General features: G+C 37.6%; 3 protein-coding genes across 4 annotated transcripts in view; 2 read left to right on the forward strand and 1 right to left on the reverse strand.

Annotated features, from left to right (window-relative positions):
* The first annotated feature begins 154 nt into the window (after positions 1-154).
* The window catches only part of LOC149717912 (uncharacterized), a 46,642-nt gene continuing 21,232 nt past the window's right edge, over positions 155-25,564 (forward strand). Inside the window, exons 1-4 of the mRNA XM_089836725.1 lie at positions 155-263; positions 408-499; positions 5,479-5,545; positions 13,749-13,778. Of these exons, the coding sequence (XP_089692851.1) occupies positions 155-263; positions 408-499; positions 5,479-5,545; positions 13,749-13,778 (298 nt within the window). The remainder of the gene's footprint in view (positions 264-407; positions 500-5,478; positions 5,546-13,748; positions 13,779-25,564) is intronic.
* On the forward strand, positions 362-4,893 carry smo (smoothened, frizzled class receptor). Its single transcript, XM_089841361.1, has 9 exons — positions 362-1,159; positions 1,228-1,458; positions 1,530-1,739; positions 1,813-2,205; positions 2,273-2,396; positions 2,544-2,745; positions 2,814-3,048; positions 3,134-3,350; positions 3,448-4,893. Exons 1-9 carry the CDS (start codon positions 782-784, stop codon positions 4,680-4,682), a joined length of 3,225 nt encoding a protein of 1,074 aa, XP_089697487.1. The 5' UTR covers positions 362-781; the 3' UTR covers positions 4,683-4,893.
* On the reverse strand, positions 5,354-21,188 carry LOC149717914 (dual specificity tyrosine-phosphorylation-regulated kinase 4-like). Of its 2 annotated transcripts, none has more exons than XM_089841398.1 (13): positions 20,716-21,188; positions 10,360-10,912; positions 9,827-10,003; positions 9,538-9,701; positions 8,988-9,124; positions 7,967-8,107; positions 7,752-7,890; positions 7,532-7,654; positions 7,259-7,451; positions 6,687-6,816; positions 6,484-6,614; positions 6,268-6,405; positions 5,354-6,192 (listed from the first exon to the last, which is right to left on the reverse strand). In XM_089841398.1, the coding sequence occupies exons 1-13, from the start codon at positions 20,776-20,778 to the stop codon at positions 6,086-6,088; spliced, it is 2,196 nt and encodes a 731-aa protein (XP_089697524.1). In that variant the 5' UTR covers positions 20,779-21,188; the 3' UTR covers positions 5,354-6,085. The 2 variants fall into 2 exon arrangements, with proteins under 2 accessions (XP_089697524.1, XP_089697530.1); XM_089841404.1 differs by lacking the exon at positions 20,716-21,188 and adding an exon at positions 12,020-12,159.

Below are 25,564 nucleotides of genomic sequence, written 5' to 3' on the forward strand. Positions count from 1 at the left end.
GCGCAATAAAGCAACCGCACAGGTTCGTGCCGTCAGAGCGGCCTGCTAGTCGTCTGCTATTGTATGAGTAGGGGGATAGGGTGGTGAAATTAGGAAAATTTTGGATTTTGTGGGTTAAAGGGATTTGTCATGGGCTGATTTTGGTTGTGTCGAAATGATTGAGAGTGGAGTCATTTATATGTCAGCCTTCGAAGTGATATTTATGGTTTTTTTTGGAGGAATGGGATTGGGAAAACGGTTCGGGGTTTTTTCCTATGGGCGGGGTAACAAGGAGTATGAAGCCATTGAGGCAACCTGGAGGAGTGACGGGCAAGGATTATAAGGCTTGATAGTCCGAAAACAAAATAACTACACGTGACGTGCGGTGGTCGCGTACCAAATTTGAGTTGGAATTTTTAATTAAGTAGGATTATACTTCAATATAATTGTCGTTTTAAATTATTTATTGTTGAGGTTATTTACATTGAAGCAACGGAATGGTATACAATTCTTTTCAAAGGTATTAATTAATTTGAACGTGTGAAACGAAGTTTGTTTAAATACAAAGACAAAGATAAATCTAAGCCTTGGTCGTAATGCGTGAGCCTGTGAGGTCTCGCTGCATCTCCCCCCTGTTTTTTCCCCCTATAATTCCCCGTACATATACATGTGTTTCTTTGTGGGTGGTCTAAAGTTTGGCTAAAGGCGAAAATAAAAATCTAGCGCTCATACTCGCATCGAAATATTTATTAGTTTGTCTGATTATGGTTATGTTTAAAACCATCCTTGTTGATGCATTAAGATGGATTGTATCCCTACATCAGTACTTCTCCTAATGACATTGATGTCTTCCGCGTTATCCATAACTTCAAATAATATATCATCAACTTTTGAAGAACGGAGAGAGACTAAAATAAATGGAAAATTGTACGATAGACCCCATATTATTGCTAGTCTACCTAATTTAAATGGTGAGGTAGATGCCCCGCTTCATTTTTCAATTATGAAACCAAGTATTCGTGGTGCTGGCCATTTTACCGCTGATGAGAAACTACAGGGTCATTGTGTGAAACCGACTAAATGTCAACCCTTAACAAGAAGTACCTGTTTGGGTGCTAAATTACCTTATAAATTGACCTCTTTCTCATTGGTAAATGGAACTTCAATTGATGATATTGAGGTAAATATTTGAAAGGTCACCTGGTTGGAATTTTGAATTCAAAGTTCCAGTATCTTATTAAATTTTAGGCCAAACTTCAAAATTGGATAAGTTTGAAAAAAGTCCCCAAATGTTGGGCAGTGTTACAAGTATTACTTTGCGCCATTCACCTACCTCGCTGTGAGGACAATGCTTTGGTATTACCTCCAATTGAATTATGTAGAAAAACAAGGGTCCCTTGTAGAATAATAGAAATGGGAGGTGGATGGCCTGAATTTCTGAGGTGTGATAACGAAGCCTTGTTTCCATCCAATTGTAAAGTGTGTACAATCATCTTTTTGGGGTTCCACCCAAATGTTGACAGGGATTAATATATTTAATCCTTTTCTAGCATGACATGAAAGATGTTAAGTTTAATAACACTGCTAGTTGTCAAAAACCCTTGGTTGAAACTGACCAAAGTGCAAATTGGTTTTCAGCCATTGATGGCTGTGGAGTCCAATGTTATAATCCTTTGGTGTCATTGGAACAACACAAACAAATTCATTCATTTATCGCAATTATTGGATCATTGTGTCTTAGTTTTAATTTACTCTCGGTGGTAAGAATGTCTTTCTAGGGTTGGAAACTGAATTTTGATGTGTAATAATGTCAACTTTTTCGTCACATCGAAGCTGACATTTTTAATTGACTGGAGGAATTCTCGCCGGTATCCAGCTGTTATCATCTTTTACATCAATGGTTGTTATTTAATGGCTTGCATTGGGTGGCTAGCTCAATTCACCCCTGAAGCCAGGAATGATTTAGTTTGTCACGGAGATGGAACAGCTCGAAATAGTCAACCCAGTTCGGGGGAAACTCTTTCTTGCGTGACAGTCTTTATCCTGATATACTATTTTATGATTGCCGCGTCTATTTGGTTCGTCTTGTTGTCCTACGCGTGGGACTTTAGCTTTAGATCCGTCGGAGTACCTAGAAAAGTAGTGGAAAATAAGTCCGCTTACTTTCATTTGGGAGCCTGGTGTGTCCCGTTTGTGTTGACCATTGCCATTATGGCTATGAAAGAGGTACTTCTATGAACCGTAAAGAGAAATCACTGAAAACGTGTCATGAAATGAATGTTTTTAATCGTAGGTTGATAGTGACTCTGTTTATGGTATTTGTTTTGTTGGTTATAACAATAAGTTAACCAGATTATTCTTCCTGATCATACCATTGTCTCTCAATTGGTTAGGAGGCACTTTTTTTCTAGTCAGAGGTAAAGAAACAAACTTTAATTTCGCCATTAATTAGTTAATTACTTAAACGGGTTTTATAATTTGCTGCCTTTCAAGGAAAATTAGTAAAACATTATTGCAGTTTTGAATATCCGTTCTAGAAAATTTAATTCGAGAATCTTTTGTAGGTTTTGTAACTCTTGTGAAAGTTAAGTTTGGTGGAAATGACGTCATGAGTCACAGAGTTCGAGGTCGAATCAAAAACATGATTGTTCGATTAGGCTTGTTTATTTTGTTTATATCGGCCGCGGTTATCAGCTCCGTAGTTTGTTACGTTTGGGATTATTTGCAACAGGATAAGCTAAAGTCTTCCTTGCTTGATTATGTTGTGTAAGGATTACTGTCTTCCAATTTTGTCGAAAAATGATCTATAGTTCTGTAAAAAATTGCGCGCGCAGTTGCCAGTCAGTTCATAGTGGCGATCCTGATAGCGTCCCGTGTCGATACAAACTTCAGCCTAACTTACTCTTAGTTCATTTGCAACTACTCGCCATGTTTGGTTCTGGTATCGCGGTTTCTTCATGGATATGGACTGGCGCAACTTTCTCCGCATGGAGAAGGTTCGTCATTAGGGTTTGCAGTCACGAAATCAATGAACCAATGAAGTTGAAACGTCATAAAATGATAGCTCAGGTCAATATTGATATTTGGGACGCGTTGTCCACCCCCCCCCCATCCCCTACGCGATTCTTGACTTCGAATTACTTTTTAAATGCAGGCTTTTGCGCAGCGTCAAAACTTTAGTCATGGCCAACTTTCTTTGAGCTATGATAGTACCCACGAAGACCCAGTGGGTATGAATTTGGAAGTCAATAGTTTGGCTTCCAGAGCACCCTCTTCAACATGGGCCGCTGCATTACCAAAATTTCTGGTAAGGAGAGGTGCCATTTCTGGTAGTGGACCTTTAGGTTTAAGGCGATATTCTTCCACATCTGGTATGTTTACTGTTCTTCCATGGTTATTCTTTTGTCCTGATGACCTATCCTTTTTTTCTTCTTTGCGATTTCTCTCGAAACTCTTTTAAAACATTAGACATAAGTCAATGTCCAATTCCATTGGCGTCTTTTACTGGTAGACGTCATTCGATGGACTCTCAAAACAGTATGCAAATGAGCGAGAAAGAATGGATAGCGACAGCCACCGCGCACGCGCAAGAATTAGCGCGTCAACGTCGACGCAAAACTAGAAAAGAGCGAGAGCGATTCATACGCGGAAATAAACGAATCTCCCCGTGGCTTTTAATAGGTCGAAGGGGTAGTGACACGTCTCAACAAAGCAGCGCGACGACTATCAATAACTCTAATAATCGTTTACCCAAAAAAAATTGTCGCAGTACTGTTAATAAAGTCACAAAATCAACCAGTACCGGTGACTTAGTGGTTAACGAACCCAATGTATATTTTCGCCCACCTACCGCGTTGGTTTTTCCTATCGCGCGTCCCCTGGTGCAAAGACAACCTCTAATCATACCTCCATTTACTCACGGTATGGCGGAGAACAGTTTACGCGTCGGTAGTGACGGTAAACCTTTAATATCGCCAAACATTTTCGCGCCACCAAAAATAACAGTTCCTAAAGTTAACGGGTTCGCGGTACCTGGTCAAATATTGCCCCAACATCCTGGCTACGTCACAACGCCACCTTTAACCGGTTGGTCTCCTTACGCGGCGATACCGTTTTCTTATCCGACTTACGTTGGATTAGCGGCTTTGTTGCCCGATCACGAACCGATAATCCCTTTAAATCCGATGCCGGATAGCTGTAGCGAAGCCGAGTTCTTCCCCATTGTTATGTCGGACAGTGATTTTACCGATACGGGTTTTAGATCCCCCAATGAGGATCAACGACTTAATGCCAAGTTAGTTCAGGAAAGGATAGACGCCATCGTGGGGCAAAGCCAAAGCGATAGTTCCGAGTCTGAAAACGCTAAAAGACTTAATAATTCCTTGGAAAGTTTGAAATCTCAAAATGTGGCCGAGAAAAATAGGGAAGGTGCGGCGGCGAAGAATACTGGAAACAATTTTAAAAAGTTCTTGGGGTCAATTTTGAGTTTTAATCAGTCGTCGACTCTGAAAAGACAAACGTCCGCGCCTTCTTTAATCGTTGATCCGCAGTCGGAACGGGCTACTTTGAAACCAACAAATTCGCTGTTTTTAACACCAAAATCGAAAGAGGCCAATCAATGTGAAGATGCCATAGAAACGAACGAACTTTTGTTCGAAAAAAATGCCGATGTTGAATCTCAGACGCAATTACCTCCGCGATAACTTTTTAGAAAACCAAATTTAAATTATATTTTTAGATACTCGGGTATTGTAAAGGGACTGGTCAACTGGAGATCTGATTGAATCTTTCCAGTCCCTTGACTGTTTTTAAAAGTCCAAGCGCAACTTTATTGTAAAATTTTATATCGTGTGTTGTTGTTGTTGTTGTTGACAATTATTTTTGAAAAGAAAGAATAAACAACTTTTTTTAAAAGTCTGGAATTTCATTTTTATTATTAATTATTATTATTAGTTAATTTTGTTTAAAAGAATGCTCTGGGTGGGAGATTTTCTATTTACATCAATTCTTGTTTTTCTTCTTAAATTTTGTTTTTTTTTTTGTTGTTGTTTTTTTATACTCGGAGCAAACCAAAGGCACGTTTGAAATGGGAATATAAAAACCCATTTAGTTGACCAAGAAATTAATTTAATGGTTGTTTTTTTCCTTTGGCTTTTATATCCCCGTTAGCTAAACTCCTACTTGATTTTCAATTAAAGATTTACGTAAAGTAAATTAACCCGAAACATGTTTTTTCTTTTTGATTATACAAGACATAGAAAGCGCCCTAATAAATTCTCCACAATTCATTCGAAACAAATGTTTAAAACTAGGCGTATTTCAATAGTTTTAAAATAATAAATATTAAGTATACTCGTTAATTATTTTATACAAATTTGTATTTTTTTTGTTGTTTTACGCTGTTCATTAAGAACGACATTATATTGTCATCACAGTAAAATTTACATCACAGTTTTATTAAAAAAAGAAATTTTTTATTTTCTTTGTTTTTTTTTTTAGGGTAAAACGCAAAATACCGATATTCAAGAATTTACCAACCAAATAATTATCAGCGTTGCCAAGTACAGTGAGTACCATTTTATTTAATTATTAATTTTACTAAAATAGTTCGTCTAGCCATACTTTTTAGTGTACTTTTTTTACAATTAGGTTTGTTTGTCTGTTTATCGTAATAATTTTACCTACAAATCTAGTAAAATAACATTGATGGAAACCGAATTATTTAAAGATTTTTTTAATAATCTTTCATTAGTAAATTGGTTAAACTTGGAAAGAAATTTTTTTATCTTTCTAAGAAATTTTGCTTTTAAAGTTTTAAATTTTTAAAACTATTTCCCCATCACGCGCCATTTTTTTATGTTTTAATGTTGAACACGGATAATTCCATCGCTTCATGACGTTAGGTCTAATTTTTAATCGTTCCGCAATTTTGCAGGATTTTGTTTTCAAACTGTACTCTCTCATTTTGCTCGCGTTGGGGTGCTGTTAATATTGTTTCGCGTTTATCCCGTGTTTTGATTTAGCTATTTTAACGAGAACAAATGTCTCCAATTATTTAAATCTCGAACTTTGTCGAATTTGCTACGAATCACTCGCTTAAGTTGCGTCAAAGAATCCTGGGTAAAAAAGTCCCCGAATCTTCGAAAGCTTCGCTAGCCGCTGTCGCTCTGCTACCCATTAGAATAGCATTCTCGCTGTCCGTTCTTCGACAAGCTGTCAATGAGAAAATCAGACGAATGTGGTTTAGAATTTATTTGTGTCAGGGTATTGGTTACGGTAAAAACTTACGTCCATCGTCGGAGGAAAGTTTGCTAGTTATGGAAGGAGCGGCGGAAGGTTTCCGGCTGCTGGCAGTTCCTTCCTTCCGTTTATTTCCACCAGTTTTGTTCCCTTTATAAACTTTGTACATTGATTTTTGATATTGATCTGCGAAATCGGAATAAAAAAAACCGCAGAATGTAATGTTAGTTGCCAAAAATTCAGAGAAAACTCTCGGTTCCATACCAGGATCGCAATCCCTAGATGGTTGAATGGATTTTGGCATCTTTTGAGATGTTCCATCCGTTTTGTTGTAACCCGCTAACCATCGATGCTTGTGCGCCTCTTCCGGGGTCATTCTGAGATTCGGGTTCCAGCTAAATTTAATAAATATGAATTGTACGTGTTAGTTAAACAAGGTTCTAATTGTAATTTGAATTATATTTTACTCCAAGCATCGGCTGAGAAAATCAACGAAATCTTCGTCGTTGCATCCGACCGCGACCATGACGGTTTTGCATCCCAGTTTACGTTTTTTCCCTTTGCTGTTCGTTAGAGTTCTTGGGTTGCCTTTAGAGTCTAAAGAGTTTGAGTCAATAAGATGGGTTTAACAACAAAATCATCCGTAGTAAGATTAGAAAAAGTTGAACAATATGGTTTTGAACGTTGTACTCCCCCGGAATTAGCCTATCCCCATGTTGTCCCGCTAAACCCCTATCTATAACAAGGTAACAAAACTTCGTTAAGAATTGTATTGAAAGTGTCATACTTATTCTTATTTTGTTACTTATAATTCTACCTACGACCCAAAGTAGACCAAGCGTTAAAAATCTTGAGTACCATCCATATTTGAGAAGGGGGTAAGCCAGTCTAGGATGTCCTCTAAATTTTTACGCTACGGTTAACTTTTGAGGCGCGAGTTAAAAGGACCGCTTGCATAAATTAGCTTCTAAAAACGAAAAACCCTTCCGAAGTCGCGGCTCGCTCGCGTATGTGCGTAGGAAAAATCAATTAAGCTTACCGAAGAAGAGTCTTCTCCTGGAAGCAACTTCTAAAACGGCGGCCGAAGGAGCCCCCAGAATCTCCATTATGCAAGCCAATTGGTCCGCTTCATTTTCACCCGGAAAAAGCGGGAAACCAGTGTATAATTCCGCCAAGATACAACCCAAACTCCACATGTCTATCGCCGTGTTGTATGGAAGACCCAATATAACCTATTAGGGGAAAACGATTTTTTTCCTTTTTGTTAATCGAGGCGTACATCGCCTACAATTTGCTGAGAGTACAAAAATACCTCCGGGGATCTGTAAAATCGAGATTGAATGTAGGTGTAAACTCTTTGATGGGCGAAACAAGAACTGCCGAAGTCTATCACTTTAATGGAACTGCTGCCTCGGTGTTTTAGTAAAATGTTTTCCTAGAAATAAAGAGTTTAAGAAAGCATAAAGTTTAGCAGCTTCTTATCGTACCCCTTAAACAGACTCATCCTTCAAGCGTAATATAAATTCACTTACGGGTTTGAGATCACAGTGGATGATCTGTTCCCTGGCTAAAAGTCGTAAACATTGAACTAGCGCGAAGGAAATGCGTCTAATCAGACCCAAACTAAAGCCCTGATAATTATTTTTCTTGATCAATTCGTAGAGGTTCATTCTATATCAATATATAAAAAATATCGCCAATAACTCTTAAGAATAACTTGATATTTATTTTTTTTTAACAATCTTACCCCATGAGCTCGAACGTGATGCAAAGATGGTTTCTGAAGTAAAAGTATTCGAGCATGTGAATCACGTTGTGTTGATTTTCTTTATCTTTTTTAGTAATGTGTTCCAATATCTTCACTTCAACCAACGCTTGTTGATGAAACCTAAAAGTACCCACGTAAAATAATATAGTTAAAAAAAATAATAACTGGAAAATGTTGTTGATAAAGCTGTTATAACTGTTTACTCAAAAGAATATAAAAAATAATCCCCTAAAGCAATATAACACCGGCTAAAGATAGATTTAGTTTAATATAATTGAGACAGCTCTAGAAATGAAAAATTCCATCCAGACTTCTATCAAAACTAAAAAGGGCAATAACACTTCCTATAACCGCTAGGAAGGGGTCAAAGTTTTTCCTTTTAAATGTAGCGTATAGGAGACGCCCTTTATACCCAAACCAATGATTCATTTAAAGCGAAAGTATCGCTTCAAACAATGTCTAGCGTCTAGGTTATTCGTGACTTGACAGTGTTGTTGAGTGTAATATTCTTTAATTAACATGTGCCTCGAGTTATACCAGCGTGAATATCCAAAGTACAACTAGTTCCGTTCGTTTACCGGAACATATTCTAGTACATTCCCATTTCGGAAGTTGGTGGTTTTGATTTAATAGGGTTTAATCAAGTGACCGGACGTTGCTTCTAAAGCACGTTCTAGCTCTCTTACTTTGGAACGTTTTTTTTTTCTTTTTTATGACCTCAAGCGGAAAGAGACTTTGGTCAAGAAACGAACGAACGTGGATAAGAAATTATACAGCCGTTTAAATTCGTCCTACTTTTCTTATATATATTCTAGACACGTTTCGCTTGACAGTAATGTCAAGCTTGGAATGAAGTGAACTCTGACTTGTTACGAGAGTTCAAGTCGTGAGATAAAAGAGTTTATGAGTGGGGCTTAACCCGTACGTCTTTTTCATGGGGAAACGGTTTGTTTTTGGGTATACTTTTAAAAACCGGAGTATTATGGCAAAGTATCCTGACCTCTTTTTATTGCGGATGATTTTAAGGGCCACTTGCTGGTTGGTTTTATGATCGAGAGCTCTGATAACTTGGCCGAATGAACCTTTACCTATGACCTCCAAGATCTCGTAGCGAAAAGCGATATGATCGTGTAGCACCTGTTACCGAAAGAATGATTTAAGTTATTGTTTTTCTATTACCACAATATCTTCGCGATAGTATTTTATTTCGAGTTATTGACCGTTTCTATCTATTGGAAAATCGATGGAAACAACGTGACTCAACTTCCCATTTTTCGCGAACGTTATATTCCCTAAGCGACCAACATTCCAGCCTCTATAGTCTTTGAGAGGCTTGGTTTTTTGGGGTTAAGTCACGACGATAAGACCCTTTAGTGTTTGCTCTACTTTCAAATATACCTCGCATTTATTATAAAAAAACCATGAGCGTTTCTTTTACTAATGTTTCAGAGCCTTTCAATATCTCTCTGGGGTAGATGCGAACGTAGCCGCGTAAAGTGTAATCTCGGTTAATGCCCTTATGTTAAAGAGAAAATGTTTAAATAAATTACTTTTATGTAAGAGCCATTCTCATCGTCGTAGCCGCTGTTTTGATTGCCTCCAATTTCTCCCTCTATTTTGGTTGCTTCGAGGCCTAGGTACCAAATTTGTTTGTATTGGTTTACTTCGTTCCTCTCGTACGAGTTGAGACGACTGCCGTAATACTTGATAACCTCTGAGATAGTCAATATAATCTTAAGTATTAAATCCTTTCCTCACAGTACTCGGAGGGGGGAGGGTAAGGTATCAAAATGAAAGGGTTTATGAGGGAAAATATATAGATATTAGGATGTCGTTTACCCGAGGGAGATAAAGGCAATCTTCTTCCGTAAGGGTCGTGTTTGGTAATTGACCTCTCTAAGGTTGGCGAGGCGTGATGGCTGCTACCGTATAGACTGGCCGCGTATTCTCCGTCGGACCCGGACGATCTGCTTCCCTGACTTTCTCTAATATTTGATAGCAAATGTACGTGACTCCCTGCGTGGGAGAGTTTTAACACGTTTTGTTTAATTGCTATTAAACAATTAACTAATTGGGCTCGTTTCTAATCAAATTTTGTCTCGTATTAGGCTGTCAAATCCCTCTACTGACTCTTGGACAGTATTATATACACAACTCTCGTCGACTAAATAAATGAAATTAGTATGTAACTATAAATAGGGCTGGACGTTTTAGCTTTCGTATGGATTTCTTTTATTGCCTTACGAGAAAAATCTCTGTAGGAAACCGTGTTATTTCCCGCTGACTCAGAAGGGATTATTTTCTCTACTCGCCCAATTTGACCAGAAATGAGACCATTTAGATTATACCCCAAAATAATCTTAGTTATGTACCTAACGCGTTTGGTGGTTCCAAGTTAGAGCCGCTCCCCGAATTATAAACGGTTACCGCTGTGCTGTGATTTTGACTATACTGACTGGCGGATTGGCTGTAATTGTTCTGAGAAGCGGAACTTGCCGATGGCGTTAACCGGCTTATTTGTTGGCTAGTTTTGTTTTGCAAGACTGGTAACGATGCCGCGTAATTTCCTCCATGGTTCGAAGGGGAATCGTGCTGGTCATTGTTGTTGACTGCGTTGCTAGAACCCCCTAGAATCCCACGCTCTCCCCTGTCGCTTTGTCCAAGACGACCGAAGGGAATCTTTTGAACGGCGATGCTTGGTAAGCACGTTGACTTGTCGACGGTTGTTGAGCCCAAATGATGCAGACTAGCCGAACCACCTCCACCCCCGGAGTTGGAAGATCCTCCTCCGCCTAATCCGGAACTTCTCGAGAACTTTTGCGTGAAGGAAGCCAGGGCGGCCACTGGCCGAGACGTACTCACGTGTAAATGAGTGGCGAAGGCACATCCTAGCTTGGTCAAAGGATCGCGAACCGATAATGGACTCTGAAATAATATAAAATTCGCAAAGCCATATTTATTCCCCGAAATGTATACTTCGGTGTATTGCGGGTTAGCATTTCTACAGGCGCTGGTAGGAAATGCATGGCAGGGTTTGCCCCTGTATGTAGGCTTCCAACCGACATCTCAAAGGTTTTATTTTAAGAATTTTAAATGTACTTAATGTAATTATTATTCGAAATTTCTACCACCTCGCCACTTTAAGTTTAAGCTCGTCTCAATTTAGCTTTCGCGCACCTTTTAAAAGTTAAATTTCAAGTCACTGAATCATCGAAATTAGTCTAGAAGTGCATTTAATTTCTAGTCCAGGGAGAATGTAATTAAGTCGGATTGAAAAGTGGCGCCCGGGAATGCTAGATTGATAATAATTTATTTTATTGTCACTAGAATGTTTAACTTTTAAGTAAAGAGAAGATCTCTACTAGGTTTATAACTAAAACCTTTTCTCTCCGTCTTTTGAATATTCATTTCCAAGATGAATAAATTCATGATTTCATAGAATTTGTCTTCCTTTCCCCCATAATTCTCAGAAACCCCTTGAGTCCCACGATGTCATTTCCGCTCACTTTAAGAGATCATTACTCGCGTCTCCCGACAAAACAGCCAACGGTCATTTGTATCTCGAGAATCTTCATAGACCGAATCAACGTAAAATTTGAGCTATCTCGTGCCCTGCCTTTCGTAGAACTTCCTTTAGAGAATTTATATAAACTTATCGCGAGTACCACTGTAATTTCAGCGCAGTATGATAAAGTACCCTCTCTATTAATTATTTGGCGGGTTAGTGTTTATGCTAATTAAAATGATACCTGCAAGCTCTCGCAATGTTCTTACTAGTTTTAAATTTTAGGAACTAGAGTTTACTTCCTGTAAAATATAGTTAGGGCAATAAATGTTTCCCTCGAACCCATTTCGCTGTCAGGAAAAGGGAGTAAACGAACCGAAAAAATTAAATTACTCTGTCGGGGACAAAAGAAAAACGTTGGAAAATGTGTCCTTTAGGTCTTCCTCCCTCCTGGCCTTGTGAGATTGTCTTGCCGATTTTCTGATTAATAACATGGAAGTTTATTAATAATAATAATAGATGCCTACCATATCTTAAGAATTGATTCTTCAGTTTCGTTTCTTTCCCAAATTAGGGAAAATATATAGCGGACTGTTTCCCATAAAACTACTCTTGTTTTAAAATATACCCGACATACAAAGAAGTTAGTGTTTAACTAACTCAAAGTGATAGACTGCATTGAAGATAATTTCAACGACTTAGTACTTCTGTCAGTTTATCTCTATATTCAAGTTTTTAAAAAACGATATAACCACCCAAAAATAGCATTTAGAGTGCCTGGTGATACCGAAACTAGACTTTGCTACTTCAAATTATCAATATCTACCCTATCGTAGCTTTGCGCGTATTGCAAATTACGAATGAATGACTACTCTAGCTCGTAATGACTTGTAGGACGTTACTAAGGGAAACGGTTCCCATGGCAACGCCGGAGGAGCTTCCAATACTGTTAGGGTTAGCTCGAGGGGTGGAGACCTCGTGCTCCGCTCCCAAGAAGGAAGCGAAAATTCTACCTATTTCTTTTTCCCGAATCTTTAGCCTGCACGCGCGGCTCTCCCCCGAGTTCGAGCTCTTTTCCACGAGATTACGATCCTTTTCTAGCAGTCACGTTTTTACCTAATATGCAAATTGATTTTTTTACTTTACTTCTTCCTTAGAGTTAGGCTTAAGAAATTTTTTATTTATTTTTTTTTAAGTATTTTGAAAGCAAGGAGGTTTTTCTTTTTTGTTTGGTTTTGGTTTTTGTAATTTATGCGCCTCGGTTAGGTTAAAATGAATTATAACCGAGGCAATTTTGGGTTTTGCAGGCTGGTGTTTTCTAAATTAACGTTGGGTCTTGAACAAATCGCTTTTTAAATCAATAATGTTTAAGGAAAGTCATTTTAGGCTTAAACGAAAATTTTTCGTTGTTGAACGAGGCTAAATTAGTTTAGACATTTTGGTAATCCCTTAAAATTGTTGTCTTGATGTTTTTCCAGTTCGTAACCCGGCATATGCACTTGGGGTGTATAGTTTTGTCATGAATAAATTAGCTGTCTATTAAGAATACTCAACAAAGAAAAATATTCCTGTTTTTTATTTTTATCTATAAATACAATCTGGGTCACGAAAGGAGTGGTGGTGAGGTAAATCACAGGGGTCAAAAATATAGAATAAAGAAACGTCTATATATATATATTAATGGTTGAAATAAATGAATTCATGTTTTTGCGCCTTTCTGCCAGGATATTTTAACTTAAAACAGTAAGGAAATCCAGGCGCTTTTGGGAAATATATTTTCTCATTTTCGCGCCTTGTAAAGCTCCTCCCAAAAGATTTTTATTTATATTTCTTTTCACCGCCGCTTTTTGGACGTTCACATGAATAATTTATTTGCCGCAAACCTTTTTTCTATTCTTTTTATAAGAACCCAAGGCTTACAGCCAGTTGGAAGAGAATTTTGGACAATACTCGAGGCTCAAGTAATGTCTTTCTTTCTAAAGCTACTTGACTGACACTTAATAATACATCCTATGTGGTATCGTATTGTCCTATGAATGTATTATTGGAATGAGATTCGGGTGTAAAAATCTTACTGACTGACGGACAGGGTGAATTTAGAAACGTTTCAGAGTGTAAACTAGATTTTGGTGTTAAGGGTGTGAATTCTGTAGTAAATCAGCTAGAAAAAATGATTACATTAATCTTTCTATTATTTTCTAATGTGAAATGAAATTAAACCGCAAAGTTTAAAATATTGTTATTTTTTCTTTTCAGAAACTTTCATAGCGTGCAATCAAAATTATGGTGAGTGTTATTTTGCGTTATTTTGGTATTTGTTTTAAGTTATTCCCGTCTCGGTGTCGCCGACGGCCGACGGCCGATTCGCGTGAGAACGAATTCACGCTCCGTAGTAAAAATTAAACATTTCTATTGAATTTAAGTCCCATAGCAAAAACGGATTTATGGGATAAGAACGTCGGAGTTAGCGAATTTACTCCCCATCCTCGCATACTTTATTGAGAAACTTCGTCTGCTTATATTTTGACTCCACCCACAAATTCTGTATATAGCTACTTCTAGAGATCGAATTTGTGGGTGGAGTCAAAATATAAGCAGACGAAGTTTCTCAATAAAGTATGCGAGGATGGTACTAGAGGCTAAAGCTACGATCCGACGTTCTTACCCCATAAATCCGTTTTTGCCCATAGGGAAAACATTACTTCATCCATATACCGCATAAACTATTAGTTATTATATTTCGGTCTAAAATCAATCGATGCGTAAGGAGTAATAAAAAGTAAAACCAGTCTTATCGACATGACAATTGACGCGCCTTTGTAGTGGCGCAAGAGAATGACTCAAGTTTTCCCCCGCTCTGCTTTAATCAATAAGTATAAAAGCGACCTTGAACCTTAATGGGTTTTTCTGAAACTTTATGGCGTGACTTTAAGCAGGTATACTTTGTAGTTTCCTAATCTTTTGTTTTTGATCCTTGACATCTAAGTTCTCGCAGCCGGTGTTCTTCATGTTGTTTTAAAGTACAAGTTTATGGTCGTTGTATTTATCGTGTTTACGTTTTGCATGTATCCCCCTTAATATCACCGTATCCAGAAGCTGATTATCGTAAAGTTAAGGAATGATGATTTTACACGAGGGTTTAATTGATAAAGCGATAATTTATTTGATAACTTCAGTTTTGTTAATTTTAAAGAAGGATTTGATGCTTTTGAAGATATTGATTCGGTTGTCACAATATTTTCCATGTTTTTCTTTTGCTAGAGAGGAGCAAAAATTGTTTATTTAAGGAAAGATAGGAAATGTAAGGATCTCCCTAAAATCCAATTAATTTGTATCAGAGGGGCTTCTCGGTTACAGTTGTTAAGAAAAATCCTTTTAATAGGATGAATGGAGCCCAGAACGAAGAAATGCGTTTAGAAATGAAGAAATGCGCCTGATATGTTTTTTTCTCCAACAAAAAAACAACCATTCTTACATAAAAATATATCCGAAAAGATCCCCATAGGAAATTGGGTTATTTATCCCTTTTTGGGATAAAGGCCTAAAGCGATGTGATACCGTATATAGCTTCCTTCCTGAATCTGCTCAGTCTTCAAAGGGGAAATTCCAAGAAATCAAATGTTCCTTGAAAATAGGTGAAAGCGTAGGATGTCTCTTTTCGTATTAGGTTACAAATTTCTTGGGAAAAATCTATACTTAACCTACGGCTGTTGGCAATTTCATCGCATTGTCGTTTGAATTTAGGGTGGGTTAGATAATTGAAGCCATTATAGCTTCTAACCAATACAGTGATTTTTACCCTTCCCAATAAGATAATACTTGGGTACAAAGGAATATTTAAAACCAATGTTTAAAAGTACTTATATAAGTATATCAGAAACAAAGTGATTATTAACAGATAATTGAGGAATTTCACCTCAGCTCAGATAAAAGAGTTTCTGCGACGTTGCTAGGGAACGATTTTTCGATTCTCTTGATTGTGAATTATTTTAGAAAGATTTCGTTAGGGGTGTGGCAACGACTGTCGGCTACTCGAGTAGTAATATTTTTTATTTATTTATTTGTGGGAGTGAAATTTCTAAAACAGAGTGTCTGCATTATCCGAGCTGCTAGGTAACGGCTATAACAACAGATACCTTTGCGAGGTAAATTTCTCTTCGCGTGCCCTTGGAACGTCGTAGGAGTACTAGGAGAACCTCCTACTATACAGATGTTGCCGCTCTCTACGTTCCATTAACGTTATAAAATTGTTCATAGCTAAGGGATTTTTCAAACCTTAAACCCTGTACCTTGCCAACTGAAAAATAGCATGAATTCACGTGGCCTTGACCCACAGTTCAACCCTGTGTCAACCCCACCCAGTTTTATATCGAAACGTGACGTGCTTAGACTTACTTAATCAGTTCAGTATGATTTTTGTTTCTCGTTAAATTTGCTAAATTATCGTATCAACATTTTATTTACAAAAGTTTTGATTTTATGTTTATTGCTAACGTCATTAGCTGTTGTTGTTGAATCATAAACAAAGCATGGAGAAATTGGTCTGATTAACTTATCACTCCAATAATACTACTTCACGCGGAAGACCACAAACACAGTTAGACAAACCACCACCGTTAAATTACTTTCTAAAATTATTCCTTTGGGTTTAGCCCTAGACCTGTCTTTATACATAAATAATTATTTTAAAATTAATCCCGCAAAATCAGAAGCAAACCAGAAATTATTAATAACCAATTTTGACTGGCGGGGGGATATAGCGTCTGTGTTTTTCCACCCCCCCTTTCATCTACTGGATCCAATTAAATTTCGGCGAAGCACAACGGGTGGTAAATGACGAGTCAGCTTCGATGTAAAAAGACTCTGATTAATGAGTTCAGTTTCGGAAAACGAAAGAATGGCTTTAGTGAGTCGATGGATGGAGGACAAGGGGGATGGAGGGGTCAGAATTCGGGCAAAGCTTTTCAACTCGGGAATGAATGAGCGACAGGGGAGTGACTGTCTGACCCCTAGAAAGAAGAATAAATTTCCAGCGAAAAGGATCATGGGAATCTGGAAAGGCTAAGCGAGATAGTATAAAAAAAAAACCCGAAAGAAACTTGAGAATGGTGATTCCACTCGATAATGCTAGATTAATATGAAGTTGTTTATCATTTTTAATTCTAAAAATAACCAGAAAATTAAGAAGTTATTTCTTGCGACCTTTGACCTCACGCCTGCCATTAATTTCTTTAAGTGTGACCTTTATATACAAAAAACAACTGCTTTCTCCACCGATATACATATATAAGTTTGTACTTCGACAATATGGAGTTTTCAGTCATTTTGAAACTAGAACTAAGGGAAGGGTAGGCCTTAAGTATTTTATCTCCTCATCGTAACTGCCAGCCCCCCCCTAGCTACTCTTCTATTTATTAGTCCCAAGTGATAAGAGGATTAGGTTTGGCTTTTTGCGCTCTCTCTCTCTCTCTCTCTCAACTTCTTGTTGGCTAAGCTTATCTTTTTTTACTCAATCGAATGATCCAATAATACCAAACCATAAATATCCCAGCTCGCTTGTCAATCGTAATTATTTTCTATTTAATCGTTTTCACTCCTCACCTCCCCCACATTCGCCCCCCCCCCGCGTTTCTAATTTGAATAGAAATGAAATTAGGTCAAAGGGGAAGAGTGCATGCTGTGTAGGTGGAGACACATCCGTCCCTCCCTCGAGTCCCAGTTCGGTTTGCCATAAAGTGCAATTATTAATTAATTGTTGTGCTTTGCCTTATTTAAAAAATATATATCACTGAGATCAAGGCTCTAAAATGCCAAGGTAGAATTGCTTATCGTTGCATATCAAACTGTTACTGAGCGAAACTTCTTCCTTTTCGCATACTTATCGTAGGCGTGACTATTATTAAGTGAAAGCTTCGCTAAAAGGAAATTAGTTTGACCTAAAATCGTGTCGTTTGACCTATATTTTCGCATATGAATCGGAATACTCCTTTTTGCGTGGGCGGATTTCGATCGGGAAGTAAACCTTTCTTTAGTAAAGTATATTCAGTCTGGGATTAAGTATCTCCCATCTCGAAACGAGTTGCTTTGAACACTTTCATGGCTTTAAAGGCTTATATTTTTTACTCTGAACTGAATTCTTAAAATGGGACCAAGGCATCCGGCGGGACTCGATACGCGAAAGCTCTTAAACGGAGGACATTCATTTTTCATCCAAAAATACTTTTATTTTCATTTCCTTTTTAGCAACCATATCCAGGAAACTCGGTTACATTTTTTTTAAGTCTACATAATAAGCAAATTTTTGTCTACTATTTTGTCAAGCCATCGAAACCATGCTTTCTTTGTAAAAATATGAAAACTGGGCTATTTTTGTCGATACAAAAAGGACGATAAGGGGATTAGTATTCTAGTATATCAAAGTCATTTTATGGGGGAGAGAAATTTTGAAAAATTCGCAAAATATTGTATGTCTTTGCTGGTCTTATTTATAACTATGGGATTTTATTACGTCGGGTTTATCTACTTCTATTTCCTTATTTTATTACAAATTTGGGTTATGGAAGGGCCTCTCCGGAATTGATAAAAGCGCGACAGTGGGAGGGGAAGAAGTATGACGTCATTGGACGGTTTTCTATCATTCTACCTCTTAGCTCCGGGGCAGAAGAGACGATGGTGAGGCAAAGTGATGATGAAATACTTCCGCTCGAAACGCTGTTAGCTCTTCCTCTCAATTCGTCCTTCAACCAACATGTAGACAGCCTTAAAGAAAGCAAGGCCAAAGAAACCTTCTAGGAAACCCTATTTGAAATTCAGGGTTTAGAGAACATCTCGTTTCCAAAAAGAACTCCTCTAAGATAGCGTGTCTATTCATCCACTCGTACTGTTCAAGATGAAGAAGCACTTTTTAAACCTAACACGTCTAGGCATTCCTAGCTTTGATCTTACTGCAAATTCAGCTTGAAATAAAAACTCTAGACTTATTTTATTCTTTTGGAAAAGTTTCCGTTATCTAATAGGGTTAACGCGCCCGAGTAAATTGGGTAAATGCGAACGAAGCTGACGCGGGAGGGCCTTCAATCAAAATAGTCCATAGCTTTCTTAATGGTTCTCACTCGTTGAATTTCAAAGTGTTCCGAGTAGGATCTCGCTTGAGGGGTTGGAAACGCGGCTTCGCCTTAGTCAGATCTCGTTTGTATTTAGCTTTAAGAGCGGCAGTAAGTATCCAACCTCTCCAATTTTCACCACTAACCCTAAAGATGAGTGAAGTAAAGACGATCCAGGGTGTTAGAAAGACTGGTATAGAAATCTTGGTATTTGGCACTTGTGGGTTACGAACGAATCGTTATACTGGGAAGACAATGTCGCTGGGAAGCGGTATTGAAGCTTGAGAGAGTCGTGGTTATACCTGTTAATAGTGCAAGGTGTCGTTGACCACCTAGAGGCTAGAGCAGACCGCCAAAATTCACCAAATCGATATTTGCGCTCTGTACAAGTTTATATATATAGGAAAAGGGGATCTGGCTGACTGTTTACCATTTGACGATCAGGGTGGAAATGGTTTTTTCTTCGCCCTGTTATTTTTCTCATATCCTTTTAACACTATTTTCTGGGAGTATATCTCTTATTACAAAAATTGACGGGAATGATCTTATTGTAAACGTATTTCCTGTTTACATTTAACGCTCGGTATCGTTGGTGTGTCGGTCTCGGTTTGCGTCATCAGACCGTTGCTTTTACAAATGTCAAACACGACATATCGAACGGTTGGTTATAAGAACGTCAAAGTAAGAAAACAGACTAAAATTAACGGCTACGTTTACTTTAAGGGGACTGAATAAAAAATAGACTCAACTCACGCGTAGGTAGAACCCTTTAAAGAACATTTATAAATATTTTAACTAGGCCTAGATTCGGTTTAATAACCTTTGAATATATTTACCACGTGACACTCTCATCTAACGCCTCTGGCGCTCTGAAAATTTAAAAAAGTTTCGAGCTGCACGGGGAAGCCATCTTACAGGGGTTCGGTACTACATGCTTTTTCTATGAGCCCCTGTAGAAATGTTTATCACTCTACGCACCGGTGCTCTGGGAGAAGCCACCGTATAGGCGCTTAATAGATTTAAATAATTTAAATCTCGGATTACTTTTTTCTTTTATTATTTTGAATAGATTTAATTGTTAAGTTAAGAAATTTGTCTGAAAAATAAATTCGGAAGTAGTTTTTTTTGACGAGGATCTAGAGTGATAAATGAAGCTCGTGACGTTTTTGGCGGGTAAGGTGGGTTGAGTAGTTAGGGTTGAAAGGGCATTTCTCGGAAAAAGGTGTCTCGGTGCCGTCTTTTCCTATCAATTTTATAGATTGGACAGCTTTTTTTAAGGGATGGGTCAGCCCCCTCTCTTACTTCTTTTTCATTATTTTTCCTCGGTGATCATTCTTCCTTGAAACTAGTATAAGGACCCCTAGCGGAAGAAATTGAATGTCGGCTTCGATTCAGGAGGCAACGGGTCTCTCTTTTGGTTTTCCCCCGTTCCGTATAGTCTACCTTTTCCTCCCATTGTATCTTCTCTTCCTCCCGTTTTATCATTAATAATTTGAAGGATTGGTCGAGCCGGGGAAATAAGTTTGATCAAAGCAATGACCTCCTTCCATTTAAGGGATTAGTTCAACGTTTTGCAAAATCGGAAGATGGTTCACTAACTCTTCCGGGTTTGAAGTGTTTTCGGGAAATTAATAAGCTGGTGTTATACGAAACTCGGTATATTATAGTCAAGTGAAAATTGGGAACGAGATTGTTAATAATTATCTAAAGGACCAATATGTATTGTCTGACTAATTTTGATCCCTTTAGTAAGGAAGTGAGACATTTATTTTTTAGGAAATACTTGTAGTTACAGATAGTATTGATATTCCTAAGGTTCAGAATCGGATATACCATGAATGAAATCTCGCCCCCCCCCTTCTCCGTGAAATTGAGAAAAAAAAATCAATGACCAAGTCATGTCATGACTATGGTAATGTTGCCTGTTAATCGATTCCAGCACGAATCAGGAAATTTTGAAATATTTATCACATAAAATCTTCTAAAATTTTGATAACCCGATTTTTCATCGTTACTGAATTATGTTTTACAACGGCTAGGGGAATACTATGTTTAGCGTCGTCTAAGAATTTCCGCGTTCGGGATTATCTCTAGGATTATAGTCGAAAAGGAATGTTTACCTTGAGTAGGGAATCCCTTTGGATATGTGGCAGCTGTCTATCGGAGCAAACTTCTTCGGCCATGACGCTGGTTGCCTTGTTGGGCTGATGGTCTAGCGTATCCTTGGGCGATCCTCCTCCTCCTCTTCCGCCGGCGCTATCTTGACCCTTCCGGAATGATCTCCAACTTCTGGAAGCCAGTTGCGACGAGGTCGAGTTGGTAACGACTGTATTACTACCTCGTCGCTGTTCGCTACTCAGTCCAACGTATTTCCTCTTCTCGCCGCATGACACCAACAACCATTCCAGACACAATTTTTTCAGTATTTTGAGTTGGAATACGTTCCTACCCTACCCAAACTCCAGATTGCTTGAACTTTCTATCTCTCTCTGGTATCCCTTGGTAAATCCTTAGTTCTTTTCCAACGGTACTCCCGAAGAAGGTTTTATTGTCCCCGTTTTGTCCGCTACGAGAGCGACTACGCGGTTCCGGAGCAGTAAGGATCTTTTTTGCGACTAGTCACTAGCGACTGGCGCGCGCGTGACCACCTTTTCGACGAAGAAATTACGAGGGGTCTCGATCTATAAATGCCTTAAGAACGCTCTACGGCCCTTTATCGACCCGTTAGGACATTCTAAGCTACGCTGTTTAGTCTATTTCCTATTATATACCGAAACTTCGATCGAAATGACTAGACTGCGAAACAGTTTTGAGTTTAATATCGCCATCCTTTATCTATCCCCGAATTTAAACCATAATTAAACTAATTAATCTAAAGGTTTGGGGCTAACTTTATGTCTAGATTTGATTAATTATGTTGTTACTAAGAGTTAAATTTAATTTGTTACGACAAAGTTTATCATAAACCAAATTGAGCTTTATTGCTTTGTTTATTTGTTAGTTTCCCAAATATTTAAATAAAACACAGGAATAACACTCAAATTTTGAAGAAACAAATGTCGCGTGCACAGTACATGGCAAAAAACATAATATAAATAATAGATTGTGTCACGTGACACTGCCTATCAATAATTTATTGAAAGAAAAAACAAAAACAAGAAAATTCCGGTGATCAAACCAAGGGGGAAGTATTTCAAAGTTCACCGGGTCAAGTCTGGATTAAGGTACACCTGATGAAAGTAATTAAAGGCTTAGCCCTGATCGTATAATTATAATTATTTTTTAATTTGTGGGAATGACATAGAAAGAAAAGCATAGTCAAGAACTCAACCGTGATTAGAAAGACAGAAAAACATGAACGAATTCCTTTGGGTTGTTTTCTTTGCAGGGCTTTAGAAAAATAAGGAAAAGTGTTCGTTTGAATTTTTGGCAACACTGACTCGAGGTGGCGCCTGCGTTCTTGTTCCTTTACTGTATTCTTACAATTTTCTTAAAAAATTTCGCCTCTAAGATGGCTCCAATGAGCTATGATTAACTTAGTTTATTGCAAGAGATAAAACTATTATTTTTTATTTCGGAAATTCCGGAGTTACGTATTTACAAAACCGGTATTTTCAAACTGATACGGAATCAATGATGAAATCATTGTTTCTTAAAGGTATTAGGGAAGGTTTTTCAAATTTATTTGAAAGGTTATAATCAAACTAGTTCGTTAGAAATTTATATTTCATAATTATCTCGCCTTAAAACTAATTTATCTCAATGAAATAGTTATTTTAAATTAATGGGAAGGGGAACAATAATTATTTGTAAATGCTATAACCTTCGATATTAAATGAATTACCAAGAATTTAGAAAATATCTTTTAGACCTAGAAAAAAAATGAAATACTTGAAATAATAAATACGCGTGACGAGGTTGAAAAACACGATCGTGATTCACACACGACCTTTTAAGTTGTTGGGTATTGGATTTTTATTTCATGACAAATTTTGTAATAAGAAAAATATTTAATTTTATTATTATATGTAGGTACAACCCGTATAATCCTTGATTTACTTATTTTGTTAGCAAAAAGGAATTTAAAACTTAAAGGTGTACTTAACCTAAATGCATATACTTAAAATCTTCATTAAGTTTTATTTATCAACACGTTATATAACACTCGCAATAAAAAGCTCGAAATACTTCAAGATTATGAAGCAACCTAACGGTGTTGTCATTTGAATTAAATGACGTAATACAATCATCATTCATATCCAATTAATGTCAAAAAATCCTTTGCAATATCATGGGTCAATTTGACGAACCTTATAGTTAAAAATACTGCGTAAAAATAAAATTACGAAAGAAAAGTAGTTTTTAGGCGAACAAGTTTGACATCATCTGGGATTAGAAGAAAGAGAGGGAGAGGAAAATGTGAATTCCGCGTCCGAGTAAAATGAAAAAGGTTGCATTGGTGATTAGATAGGTATAATGAAAAAAATTTCATTTTCTTTTGATTTTTCTGGAAAGCGAATGAATCGTATTCGCCTCGGGCGCAGTTGGTAGTGAGTGAGCGGCGGCCATCGAGAAATTAGAACTTGTCGGATCGCATTCTCCGCGTTTTCGATAAGAACCGACCCTTTTTATCCATCCCCTGAACCCCTTTTTTTCGATAGCTTATAGCTCTCTTTATAACTCGATTTTAATCCCGAAACGCCTTAGGAGTAACTTGGCCCTCTTTCTTGAAGAAAATTTTTTAAAAAATTATTCCACGAAACCTGTCTCAACTTCTAGCTTAACTACAACAAGTCTAGGACAAGCTTCCCTCTTCCTGAAACGGGTAACAGGTATATAGACTCAACATTTCGTTACATGTATTGCAAATACGACGTTTCTCAGTCCGGTTAATGCTAAGGAGATACTGCAGTTTTGCGTTTAGGGTTTGAAGGGTCAGTGAAACACTTTTCCAAAGGACGCGTGCGCACGCACCTTGAAGCAAAAAAGTTGTATAGTAAACCTCTATTTTCAACTAAACTCGTTTTCTATTAAAGGGATATTTAAATTAGTCTTTTTCTACAGTTTCGTTTTGATTGGCCACCAAAGATTAGGCGTGGAAAAATAATTAACAATAATTGTTAGTATAAACATTTTATTTTTTTTTAAATCTTTTTTTCAAGTATTATTTAGTTTTGAATTACTTGAATTAAATTATCAGTTTAACTAAAAACATTATCGGTATAATTCCCCTTAGAAATAATTTATTTACTTATTTAACTATCACTTTAAATAAATTTCAAGCCGTACAAAGTTTAGTTCAACAACTTAAAACACTGCTTTGGTAATGTTTAATTCTTTCATTCGAAACCTTGCGCTTGAGAAAACGTTTTCTGGCATGATAAGATCCGATTCGGAACTTTCTTAAGAAAGTTTTTTCTTACTTCTTCGTACAAAGGGGGGGGGGAAGCTTTAAATTCTTACTCGTTCTAAGTAAATTCTTAGCGGCGCCCGTAAGTGTTTCGCTTGACTTGGCTTCCCCGTCCGGCGTCCGTGGCTTGAAAGTTTTCGGGGGAACACTTACGAACAGGGAAAAGAAAATATTTTCTACAGGTAAAGCAAGCAACGGCTGTACCTTTGGGAGGTTTTTTTTATTATTGAAACCTTGGTGGGGATAAACTTTAGGAGGGGGGGTCCAAGAAACGGTGTATGCGCCACTCTGGCAAGCAATGCATTACGGGTTTTGGGGTGTACTTGTTCCAGACGTATACCAAGCAACCAACTTTCTACTGGCACGACGCCGGGTACCGTCTTAGATAGCTTATAGAAGTTACCTCGATAGAACGTTGTAAAATATTTATACGTGATTTTTCTCTGATCCGACTCGTGATCGAATTTCAAATCGTAGGTAAATTCTTAAGCCTAACGTTGTTGAAAAAGGGGTCAAAATTGAACCCATAACGTCGCGCTTAATATTTAACGCAGTTTTATCAATCAAAATGGTTTAATAAGTTTAATTATTGTTAGTTGTGCTACTCGGATGGTGTGAAAACGGATTTTCTTTTTTAATTTATTAATAGTTAGGTGTTTGACTGGTATCGCGGTGATAAACCAAAAATGGATAACCCTTTACGGACCACAATTATTTCGACGTGTTTATTGTTGCTTTGTGTTTTGTTGGTGAAACGAGCTCAATCTCATGTCGCTCTGACGTTTCCGCCGGCTAGAAAGTACGATCTCGACTTTTTAGACAATGGTCGTACCAAAGCACCGTGCGGTATGCCAAAAGGTGAGAAAAGGTTTTAAAAGAAACTTAATAAGACTTTATTTTTTTTTTGAATTTATTAACGGTAACACAAAAGGGGTCCAAAATACAATCTCTCCTTCCGTTTTACCGACGGTTTTTCTATTCTTTGGGTGTTCTTTTAAGCTATTCTTTACCGGTATCGCATGAATTCGTTTAATTCCACAATGAATATTGTACGAGACTCATGCTGGTCTCAAACAGGTATAATCAAGCTACCAAGTCCCTTGGGGAAGTGAAAATATTCTTGGATATATGAAGAAATGAACAAAAGAGTGTCCATTCTTTCGTTAAACCAAATTCCTTTTTGAACTGACATTGTCAAAATGTTCAGTCTTTAGAACGTCGTTGGCTGAGTTGCGGCGCGGGAGGTATTCGAGCAGATAACCCTAGCTTGAGCATCCCCCTTTTTCTTAAAATGAAATTCATGTATGGATGGGAAAGAAACTGAGTTTACTGACGTGTATGGCACCTTTTTGTTGTCAAACACTTTTCATTGTACTCTGTGTGCGGAATTGTTAAGAAATGGTAGATGATTTGTGGCCGCCTGATAAAGATATACATCTTTTGAAAGTGCCTACAATTTTATAACTGTTATATCAAATTATAGATCTATTTTACTTGTCAGGTTGAATCGATTTATAGACACGCGTAGTATACACATTTTCCTTCCCCCTAACCATGGA

The sequence above is a fragment of the Phalangium opilio genome, unplaced genomic scaffold (assembly GCF_054372755.1).
Source record: "Phalangium opilio isolate 3A_F unplaced genomic scaffold, DU_Popi_V2 ptg000003l_1, whole genome shotgun sequence".
In the NCBI taxonomy this organism is placed as follows: domain Eukaryota; kingdom Metazoa; phylum Arthropoda; class Arachnida; order Opiliones; family Phalangiidae; genus Phalangium; species Phalangium opilio.